General features: G+C 40.4%; 1 protein-coding gene across 3 annotated transcripts in view; it reads right to left on the bottom strand.

Moving 5' to 3' along the window:
• Positions 1-12,042, bottom strand: part of PIR (pirin) — a 103,026-nt gene continuing 90,984 nt past the window's right edge. For all 3 annotated transcript variants that reach the window (XM_028115027.2, XM_028115029.2, XM_028115028.2), the window contains exons 8-10: positions 11,854-11,936; positions 4,992-5,058; positions 1-300 (exon numbers count right to left, since the gene is read on the bottom strand). In XM_028115027.2, coding sequence (XP_027970828.1) covers positions 188-300; positions 4,992-5,058; positions 11,854-11,936 — 263 coding nt within the window. In that variant the 3' untranslated portion in view covers positions 1-187. The remainder of the gene's footprint in view (positions 301-4,991; positions 5,059-11,853; positions 11,937-12,042) is intronic.

Here is a 12,042-nt window from a genome sequence, read left to right as displayed (position 1 = left end):
TTTTTAAAGCAACAATTAGGTTTATTTGCATGGACCAGGAAATATCTCGTGTGCATTGCTATAAAAACCGTGTTATCACTTTAGAAGCATCAGCTCAGTCAGCTTTGGAAACTCAATGTGCTGAATGGACGGATGCGACCACGGGCAAAATTCTAGAAAGCACGGAGACCTGGTCTGGTGCTCTTCACTAGTTTCCAATCTTTGATTTCCAGGTTTGGGCTCTTTCAAACCCATTTTTCGCATTTCTGAAATCAAGAATGGCCTGAGAAATCTCTTCATTGGTGTTCATCACAAATGGACCTAGGGCAGAAAGAGACATTCTGAAAGTTCTGGGTGATGATATTTTCTTCTATTACTAGAAACGATATATATTTCTGGAGTTCTTAATCGGAAACCAATCCAGGCATATCTGAGCAGTAAAAGGTGATTTTCACAGCGTCCAATCCCTAAGGACTGTAATACAAGTTTCTTGACTAGTATTGTGTAGGATTATAAAGACCAAACTTCAGATAAACAACTGCATCCCACTCAAGCCTCTGTTGCAAGTTGTCATCGGCAATGATAATCTCTTCATTCAAAACATTCTTGGGCTTGGTCCCATTACAACAATTTTTATAGTTGTGAGTTTTTTCTTCCTTTTTTTTTTTTTTACTGAGGGGTAATTGACATACAACATTATGTTGTAGTTTCAGGTGGACAACATAGTGATTCAGTATTTGTATATATTGTGAAATGATCAGCACAGTAAATCTGGTTAACATCTGTCACCACACACAGAATTATTTTTTCTCATGGTAGGAACTTTTAAGATTTCCTGTGGTTGTTAGTTTGACAGCATCAGCTGAGGTCAAGAACTGAACCGATCTGATGCAAAGAATTGGCAAATGTCATAGTTTTGGTGTCTATGCAGTATACAAGGCTGTGCACTTATATGAGGGGTTTGAGTCACTTGAAAATTAGCAGCAACTCATTGGCAATAAACAGGAGATTACAAACATTTTGAGTCAAGAAACCATCACATTTTGGATTCTCTACCGGTTGGCAAACTTTTTCTGTAAAGGGCCAGATGGTATGTATTTTAGATTTTGTGGGTCAAACAGTGTCTGTCTCCACTACTCAATTCTTCTGTTGACATAAGAGTAGACACAGACAATATGAAAGTGAATAGGGATGCCTGTGTTCCAATAAAACTTTATTTATAAAAACGTGCAGTGGGCAGATTTGGCCCACGGGTCACAGCCTGTTGGCGCCTTTGTCTAATTCCTACGTTTGAACTCGGGTTTTGCTCAAAGTGGACGAATTGAGGATGAGGGCACAGTGCTAGAAGGAGAGACTGAAGGGGGGGAAGAATGGCCATGCAGGAAGAGGCCAGACCCCTGTGGGCTTTGGATATGGTCAGTGGGAAGAAGTTCGGGCATAATTCTGCAGGCGATCAAGAGACACTGAAGGGTTCAGCAGACAGTAATGTGATCTGATTTGCAGTTTTTAAAGACTTTGGCACCAGGATAGAGAAGGTATCTGGCCTGTGAGGCTGAGCTGATGGTAGAATTGTTAAGGGCAGCTGAGATACCAGACACAGGAGGCTGTGGGTAGAACAAGGAGTCCAGCTCTGGATATTCTGACATGAAGGAAGTGGAGACAAGAGAACGGCTTCCTGGCAGAGGGGCTTGGTGTGTTGCTGGAAACATGGATCTGGGGCTCATGAGAGAAATTTCATCTGGAGATAGAGACCTGGACTATATCAGGTAGGAAAGAATGACAGAGCTCTCATATGCAAAATCAATCCAAGAGGGCACCCTGGAGAGGTCAACTTTTAAAGGCCACATAGAAGAAAGGGAAATGGAACTCAAAATGAGAGCAGATCCTGGGCCAAGGACTAATTTCTTGCACGTCATAATATCGCTACAGTTTGGACTTGTGGAGCACCTCTCCCATCCCCTGATTATTTTTCTGAGAAAATGGTATACTTCTGGGCTTCCATTTTGACACTTTTCTACAGTATGATGCTCTGCTTCTCAATTTATAATGTGCATGTGAATCACCTGGGAATCTTACTAAAATGCATATTCTGTTTCAGAAGGTCTAGAGTGGAGTCTGAAACCCTGCATTTCTCACTATTCTCCAGTGATGCAGATATTGCTGGTCCGTGGACCACACTCTGAGAAACAAGGGAAGCACTGGAAGCTTGGAGCCTTCCAAAGCCGAGCTGAGGAAGCTTGTCTCTTCGAATCCTTAAGAGGAAGAAGAAAACTAAAACCAGAAAGCATGTTTTTGTTTTTCTTTTCTTCTTTTTTCGGATACTGTATCACTAAATTTATTGTTTTTTGAAATCGAGGTATAATTGACATTGTATTAGTCTCAAGATGTACAACATAATGATTTGATATTTGTACATACCGTGAAATGATCACCACAGTAAGTCTACTTAATATTCATCACCACACAAAGTTACAGATTTTTTTTCTTGTGATGAGAACTTTTTTTTGGGGGGGGGAGAATGGAGGAGGGCAGGGGCAGAGGGGGAGAGAGAATCTTAAGCAGGTTTCACATCCAGTGCAGAGCCCAACACAGGGCTCGATCTCATGACCCTGAGATCATGACCTGAGCCAAAACCGAGAGTCAGACGCTTAACTGACTGAGCCACCCAGGCGCCCCAGTCTGGTGATGAGAACTTTTAAGATTTATTCCCTTAGCAACTTTCAAATATGCACTACAATATTATTAACTGTAGTCGCCATGCTGCACATTACATCCCCCAGAAAGCATATGTTCTTTAATTGATCAACTGTAAGTGTTACAAACAAGAAAATTATTTGGTAGTCATCAATAATCTCGTAAATACTCTTTCAAACTACAGCTTTCATCTTTTCTCTAGTTAAACCTTTACACTCCCTCCTGAGTAATAAAAATGGTGTGAGTTCAAGCTCTCATTATGTAGAACCCTGGTATAGTGGAGAGCACAAAGCATGGGGTCAGAAGACTAGGGTTCGAATCCCTGCTCCGCTACTAATCATCACTTCCCAACAGAGAAGCCAGAGGGCAGAATGAGGGTCAACCCAACAAGGTGAGAAGCAGAAGGGCAGGGTGGTTGGAAATCAGACAGCCTGACTGTGAATCCAGCTATGTGGCAGTAGACAAGCCAATGAACCTCTGTACCTCCACTTCCTCATCTGTAAAATGGGGATGAGGGTACCAACCTCATAAGGTTATCCTGAAGATGAAATGAATTAATAGATGGAAAGCACTTTGACCCATCGTAGTAAATCATAAATACTACCCACGTATCTGTTATGTAAATAAATAAAATATGATTTCATTTTCCTCATTTATAAAAAGGGACATGACTACATCGAAGCTAAAGACGTCTCCTATTCCAACATTCTGTGACATTCCATGCTTAATCTGTAGACACATCATTAAGGACACTCCCTGATAAGAAAAACAAGGTCCTTGGCTAGTTCATTAAATTGGTACTGGTTCCCAGCCAAGAGATGGTTGTGGCTGTCTTTAAACACACACAGGTAAAAGAAAAACTTTCTGGGGTTTAAAAAATAAAAACAAACAAACAAACAAACAAAAAACCCCACAATAAACAAACCAAACAAAATGCTTTGCCTCTCATTAACAGATGTCAAGGCACTTATCCATCTTGTCTGGTTAATCTGAGTTTGGTCTCCTACTCCTCCACCATCTTGCTCCTCCCTCCTTAATCTGAGTTTGAATGTGCAGGCTTACAATGCAGCGTTCCCAAGATCCAAGCCTCTGAGAGAGGATTCCCCTAACACGAACGGAGGCGGGTCCCCAAGCAGACCCACCCCTTTGGTCTGTCACTTAATTTGTTCGGACTTTCATTTCTCATCATTGGTGCAGAGGCGATTATTAAACTCAAAAGACTTACATCCCACATGTCCTTTTCCCACCTAAATTCTAGCCGCTATGAATAAATATTATGACCCTTCTCAATCTGTCTTCAGGCTTCTTCCAGAAGAACAAATGATTTCAGTGCTCTTCAATCAAGATAAAAGGAAACTAGAACCATGCACCTTTGGAGTGGAAACTGAAGCATGCAAAATGGAGGCCAACCACTGTTGGCTAGGTCAAGTATAATTTAATGTTTTCCCCTCAAGTTATTAATAGAACAAAAACAGTGTTTTTTGAATAATCAGTTGTTCTTGAAATGTATGATCAGCTGGGCTTTTTTCCTGAAATCATTGTGTATACCTGGGAATTCACGCAAGGCAAGGTAATACGATAGGATTTTAAGGCACACTAAATTTCATAATTAGATACGTACACACGTTTTATAGGCAGTTACCTAAATAAGTTGGCAAAAAAAATTTTTAATAAAAATGAATATTAAGTTGGATTCTAGGTGCTTTTAGATGTTCCTCATTTAATAAAACAATATTATGAGGAAGTCAAGACAAAGTGAAGTGACTAGTTACTTATTCCAGGAGTTTCTGCCTCCAACTAAAGTCTTATTCCTACTATACCACGGTTCCCTCTATTCATTTTTGTTTTTTAAACAAAGGAGGAGTGACTCAAATATTTTAGAAATTGCCAAAGAGATATTCTTAAGAGGTAACTATTTTTCACTAAAAATACAACGGACTACAAACAGTATTGAAATCACTGTTGTTTTTAGTAAAGATAAAAATGATATTCCAGCAGCAGGCCACAAAACCTTTCTGTAAGTTCAAGTTCCCTATGACAGAATGCAAAACACTACTTCTGTTTCCCTACAGTTCTAAGCTCAATGTCCTACACGTGATAGGTATTCAAGAACTGTTCCTTTAAAAGAAGGAGAGAATGAATATGGAAATAAATGCCATGTATATATCTTCCTCCGATGATGGAACAATGAAACAAAATCCTCGAATTTGTAGGTAAGAAGGACAAAAATCTAGCTATTTCTTCCCCATAATACTATACATGTATACTTTCAAAGAAAAAGAAATCAACCAGGAAAATTGCCATCGTTTGGGGCTTACCATGTTGGACAACTGGTTCTCTTAATGGCTCCCCAGCAATTAGGACGAAGTGGCTTCTCTCAGGATCCTAAAGTTAAGGAAGAAAACATCAAACAATAAACATGCTTTTTTTTTTTAAGATTTAATTTATTTGAGAGAGCATAAGCAAGGGGATGGGCAGAGGGAGAGTGAGAAGCAGGCTCCCTGCTGAGCAGGGAGCCCAACATGGGGCTCGATCCCAGGACCCCAGGATCATGACCTGAGCCAAAGGCAGACACTTAACTGACTGAGCCACCCAGGCAGCACCCTAAACATGCTTATTTCTGAATGTCAAATTAGGAATAATTTGAAGCTGACATGCTGGACAGATGGATGATGTTCCTAATTCTGAATATAAATTCCAGAAATATTTTCTGTCTTAACACTCAATATGGAAACATTTATTCCTTAAGATGATTGGACTTCTCAATCAGCACTCAAGAGTACGTCCAGACCACCAAAAGATTAACCTTCTCAGATAAAGGAGGAGAATGCAAATTAAAAGATTTTCTTTAACCGGAAACACACTTAAGACAAACCATGGGATTTGCTTATCGTATTACAGGGTTTATAATCTCCCATTAGCAATTTTTAAAAGGGAACATTATCTATGCAAATCCAAAAGTAAGGTTTGATTACTTTTGACATTTTTTGCTCTTAATGTAAAATATGACCCAGAAACGTTGCACTAAATGGAACCTTCTAAAAACATCCAGGCGACATCTGCTCAGGTAAATTTCTCTCCAAACGGGTCTTATTATATTAAAGTCTCTAAAAGTTTGTCTTTAGAATTAAGATTTGATTTTTTCCCCAAAACTGGAAGTATGAATTACAATGTCCAGTGCCAGTGTGGATGCAGGAAAAAAGACACGTTTATAGATCATCTGGGAGATTTTAAGCTGCTACAGGAATCCTTCCAGAGAACACTGACAGTATGACTCCGAACCCCCACTATCGCTGATGTCCTGTGACCTGGCAATGCCAGAGAAAGCAGAAGAACCCCCACCACACCTGTGAGAAACAGCAACTGTTGTAAGCCACTAGAGTTTAGGGTGATTTGTTAATCACTAACAGAGAACTGAACGTTATGTAATTCTTTGTAGGCATCTCTTAGGTCTATCTAATTTAGAATAAAATAATAAATAAAGCAATAATGATGAGGAACTTTAGAACAAAGCCTTCAAAAATTGTTTAAAACTTCACCCTATTCTAATAATATAGCATATTTCTTTTTTAAATCTTTTTCCTCTTTAAAAAAGATTTATTTATTGTTATTAGAGAGAGAGAGGCAGCGTACGCAGGAGGAGGGACAGAGGGAGGAGAGAGAGAATCTCAAGCAGACTCCCTGCTGAGTGCAGAGCCCTTCCACAACTCTGAGATCATTACCTGAGCCGAAATGGAGAGTTGGACACCCAAGCCATTGAGCCACCCAGGCGCCCCTAATATAGCATTACTTCCAAATATGTGGAAAGATAATTATTCTACATCATATTATCTTTATATACTTCTAATACAAAGCTTATTAAGTAGAAATCATTATAATGTTACTAGTACCAGAAGACTTACCTGGATTCAACAAAAATAAATAATGAATTTTTTAAACTTCCATGTAGTTAAAAAAAAATCGTATTGTACAGGACTGAAATTGATTTCTCCTTCTGCCTCCAACTTTAAAATATTAGAAGGCACGCTGGGGTAGAACGGTTTCTGCAAAAGTCGTAACTTACTCCCTACAGTTCCAGGGCTGGTGTCATTTAGCACAGCCACCCAGCGGGTGCACTACTCATTTCTTCGTGTTCAAAAAACATCTCTGTTTAACCATTTCCAGGCTCTACTTATTTATACATCATCACCTCACCTATCCACAACCCAATCTGCTGTCACAGTATGCTAGCATGAACTCACCTGAAAATCAAAAAGCCTAAAAAGGCTTCTGGTAGCTCACATTTTAAAAACAGATGTCATAAACTCTGTATACTAAAGATTCGTACTTTAAACTAAGTGCAGACACTCAGTCCCTACTTATTCTTGCTTTAGATATCATGCTAACAATTAGGCTTTGTGGTTTTGAGATCTATGAGGGATTCAGAGCCGGAAGACAGAAAAGTAACTACTACAGAGCAATACAAGAAAATAGCTTAAGATCAATGATGGAAATGAAAAAAAAAAAAAGACTATGTAGAACAGGCACAGAAGCTTAAAAATTAGTCTACGACCACTTAGTTAAGCCAACAGGCTCTACAGACATCATCATACATAATAGCTCAGGACAATAATTAATACACATGCTGATGATCCAAGGTTATGAACAAGTTAAATTGTGTATAACATACACGAAGCCCACAGGAAAGGGTGGGGTTTCTATGGGAAATGATGTCTTTTTTTCCCAACATCACGTTTAAATGACTAAAAATTCAACTTAAAAAACGCAGTTATCAGGAAAGCTTTATTCCCGAATGACTATGGAGTGGTGAAATTTAAGTGTGAATCAAAAGACATTTGAAAGAAAAGTATTTTAGAAAAATAGTTCTGATCATCAGTACTATATCATATATAATTTAATGTGAATGAAGATGTCACTGCATAATGATTTGAGGTGCTTTTTCAGAGATACGCTTGAGTTTTAGGGTCAGCAGGTGGAGGAGAAAGGGTTGGGGGTTACGGGAGAAGGGGCAAGGAATGGCCAACCTTCTTGGATCAATGGATGTGCCAACTCCTCAGAATGTAAGTTTCTTTAAAAAAAAAAAAGGGGGGGGGTTTATTTTTAAGTATCTCTATACCCAACATGGGTCTCAAACTTACAACCCCAAGGTCAAGAGTCACACACACTCCACCCACTGAGCCAGCCAGGTGCCCCAAGAATGTAAGTTTCTTAATTCAGAAGATGTACCTTTTGTGAATGACAAAGTATCTTCCAGTTTACACATTTAGGAATGATGACCAAGTTTAAAAATAAGAGTTTTGCTTCTTTTGATATTTTTTTAAAGCTTTATTTATTTATTTTGAGAAAGTGAGAATGAGAGAGAGAGAGAAAGAGAGAGAGCACATGAGAGGGGGGAGGGCCAGAGGGAGAAGCAGGTTCCTCGCTGAGCAGGGAGCCTGATGCGGGACTCGATCCCGGGACTCCAGGATCATGACCTAAGCCGAAGGCAGTCGCTTAACCAACTGAGCCACCCAGGCGCCCTGCTTCTTTTGATATTATTCAGATCAAATGATGACTTTCCATTTATAATTTGGACAGTATAATAAAGGGACACTTACATTTGATGTGAAATGAAAAATGATTTCACTGCTGGGTGTTGAGGTCAGGAGTTTGGATTCCCATTTCAGAAACCCGAATGAGGTCCATGCTTCCTTTAATGACCTTTCCAACTAAATTAATCTCTCAGTAGCCTCTTCTCCTCTACCCTAAACCAGATGTTTGATGTCCTTTTCTTGTTTCTTAAATGTATCTTTTTTTCTTTCCCTATCTAGCCTTCTTTGGTGAAAGCTAATCATCTTTCTGTATCTTCAGTAGAGTGCTGATGTGGTTAAAAGTCCCAACTGCTGTTACCCTGAAAAGTCCTCATCTACGGTGACCTTGTGTATAATGTCAAATGATGAAAATCATGCACAAGGAAAGAGAACGAAGAGCTGTTTCAGACATGAGTCCCTGTGAGGATCTCAGTAAATACCTTTTAGGGCTTGATGAAAAGACCCCATACAAAGGCAACGGGACCCCACTTACTGCTTCATGTATAGTTACCCCACCTGAAGATCATGATCACTTCCAGCCCAGACCACGTCTTTGACTTCAGTGAACCTTCTCAGAGATCTTAGTTCAGAGTTAGGCCCCTTCTGGGTTGACTGAATAATTTCCTTTTACAAATTGCTCTTGTTATCCCGTAAATATTATTACCAAGATAGGTCCTGAGTTCCATTGATACCAACAATAAATGATCGATACCCAGGTGAAGGCCCTATGATTCATTGAAGGTGTTGATAACTTCTCCACTATGAGTAGTATGGACTCACAGTCTGATTGATTCTGAAGCTTGAGATGGCAGTAGGACTCTGAGAATGAGTTAAGGGGCATGCTTTTAGTTTAAGGACACCTATCATAGTGATACATTACCTGAAAACAATTACCAGGAAGAAACCGAACTTTAGCGTGACTTAATTGTATGCATTTGTTCTTACTGCATTTCACTGTTCACACTTCTTAGGCCAATTTAAAGATAAAACAGTGAACTGTTATCAGTTTTTAAAAATTAATGATTATGAATTTTTACCCATAAATAAGCAAAAAAGTTGTCTCTAGCTTTAATAGGGTGTTTTGTTTCATTTCTGTCTTTCGATCTGTATTTGAATCAAAAGGTTAATCTGTATTCATTTACTGAGTTCCCCATGAATGTTGGCAGTTAAGAGTATCGTGACTCTCAAGTATTGTTTTGGGGGCAGCCAATGAAGAATTGATTGTCTACCTTGACAAACTACCAGTGATTCTGCTGATGCGTGAGGCTTAAGACTTTCTCAATAGGGCATGTCTCTCAAGGTGACATTGAGCCTTTCATATCAAAGCAATGTACTCCTGATCCTGATCCTGGCACCCAAAGCACCAACTGTGGGCCAAAGCAGCACAGGGAGCCTTACTCCCTGAAACAGAGGCTGTTTCAGGGTCATCAGTACAGTCCAGGATTAAATGCCCAGTGTAGCATGGGGGGTTGATCCCAATCTCTAAGAAATCTGAAAAAGTTAAGACTATTTTGAAGCCACTGTTGGGAGTTAGGGCTTCCTCCAAAAAGTCAAAGGGTCTGGCTTAAAGACTCTGAAATCTGGCATAAACCAGGCCCCCTGCAGTTGCTACCTGCCATGGAAGATTTCACAGTAATAGTCACAGAGGACAATCCACCCTCTGCAAGAAGACAGGGGTCCCTGAAGCCGAAAATGTGCTGACCCTAAGACAAGTGAAATGCTAAGATGGAGCAGGAAACCCGGGGACAGATGTGATCCGCATCAACCCTTCGGTGCCCCCCTCTCCTGCCCCAGAGGATTGGCCACTCTAGAGGAAACCACACATACCACTGGTTAACCAGGTAGACAGGCATGATTGTGGAAGACTCAGAAGCAAGGAGTACTGAAAGGGCTAGACGGAAGCCAGGGAGTATACCAAATACTTATTCTTGGCCACAACTCAGTGCAAATGGGATTAGGGGGAGCATTAGGAAGTCACATCTTCCTTCTTTAATCCTCAAGCTCAGTTCCCAGTGCAGATAACCCTGACCTGGGGCCACGGAGTGAATCAGGATACTTTAGAGGCTTTTTCTAGCTCTAGAAACTGTTATGTGCCCTGAACTTTCGGGCCTAAAGTATGAATCCTCATTGGGTAACATGTCTCTGACATGACTACCTATTAAATTAGGCGTTCAGATCAGTGAACTTTCTAAGCTACCTAGAGACTTTCACTATCCCTTCTCCGTTGTAATCTACAGGGACTTGCTGCTCTCCACGGACATAAGCATGACACACCCATTGAAATGTTAGTTTTCTAAAATCCTTTTTCTCATAGAAATCATTCTCATGCCTTGCTGCTCTGGCTATGCTCGTACACAGCATTAATGACAGAAGTGCCCACAACAGAACGGTGCCTTTGGAGCCAGTGAACTGACATTTTCGCCAACTCTTGGCTCTCCCAGCTGCCTCCTGTCTTTCTGGCTCTCCTCGGCAACTTTCTGGTGGTTCATTCCGGCTTCCGAGTCCTTCTCATTTGCAATGTGCCCTCTGCTAGATTACAGGAAGAACGGAGGTGTCAAGTTAAATCGGATAATGTTACAAACAAATCTGCCATCAGGAGGTTCTGGCCTACGTGTAGCTTCCATGCTTCTTTCCTGCACGGGGTTGGCACAAAGGAAACTGCCATTTCCAGTAGGTCAAGAGTAGCAATTTCAAAAACAGTTCAACCTAGTAAGAGACGGGCACAGACCCTGAGATCTGCATTTTCTCTGGTGCCCCGGAGGATTTTCTTCTACTTACTTTTCCTAGTTCATGGTGGTGCCATGGATGACTAAAGCAGCAGTAGGTGAGCTGTCAGAAAAGTGGGCTAGGATGTAGTAATACTCCAAATCCACTGCATTCTACAACCCCAGGGGCAGAGCACCACACGGCAGTCAGCCTGCCTCTCCACCAGTCACCTACACACTGAAGCAGTTTTCATCCCTACTTTGAAAAATTCAGCTTGTCAGAGGCTTTTGCACAGTTGTCTCTTCAATCCTTTTGATGAAAATGACACAAAGCCATCAGATTGGCTTAGCAGGCTCACAAGAGAGTAAGAGAATCACCCAAGGGAATGAAAGAGAGCCAGGGAAGAAACTAGGCAAGGGGACTCCTAAAATCTCAGAAACTCTACCTAAGAGGCAGGGGTTCAACATAAAAGGGTCTACGAAATGCATCATATGCTCCTCTTGGTTCAAAATGAGGCTGACTTGCAAAGGGCTCTCTGTGAATAATCATGGAGATCTATATTTATACTCCTAGAGGGTTGATCCATTTTCACTTAGACTAAAAATAAAATAAATCAAGCATCTAAAGAAAGAAAATTAAGAGACAAGGAAGACATGTTGCCTCCACATTCAAATGTCTAGGGATAAACAACAGAGACTTCAGGTGAGTCCAGAACATGAGCAACGCGTACAGAGAAAACCTTAAAATAAACCAACAGAAATAAAGAAGTTAATGATAAATGTGGGGCATAGTTTCTTTGCCTAAGGAAGAGAGAAAATTCTCCAGCTGTACTGGAGATTTAGGCATTTACCTGTAAACTAGTAGAAAGTGCAATTCAAGAAAATTAACGATTTTTAATACTTACCTTGTTCTCCACCTGGACACTGTCACCTTCCCCCAGCACTGCTGTGTGATGAGGTTCTATTTTTTGTTGTGCATCATCAGGCCCTACAAAAAAGATGACCCATGAAATCGAACGTTCTTTATAGTACATTTATCACATAGTTACAAATGTGGTTAACTCCATAGTACCATAATATTCATTTCAACCTCA

This window comes from Eumetopias jubatus, unplaced genomic scaffold (genome assembly GCF_037043125.1).
Source record: "Eumetopias jubatus isolate StellerSeaLion01/CBP00866 unplaced genomic scaffold, mEumJub1_p1.0 scaffold_11, whole genome shotgun sequence".
NCBI lineage: Eukaryota > Metazoa > Chordata > Mammalia > Carnivora > Otariidae > Eumetopias > Eumetopias jubatus.
This window is presented reverse-complemented; position numbering and strand designations above follow the sequence as displayed.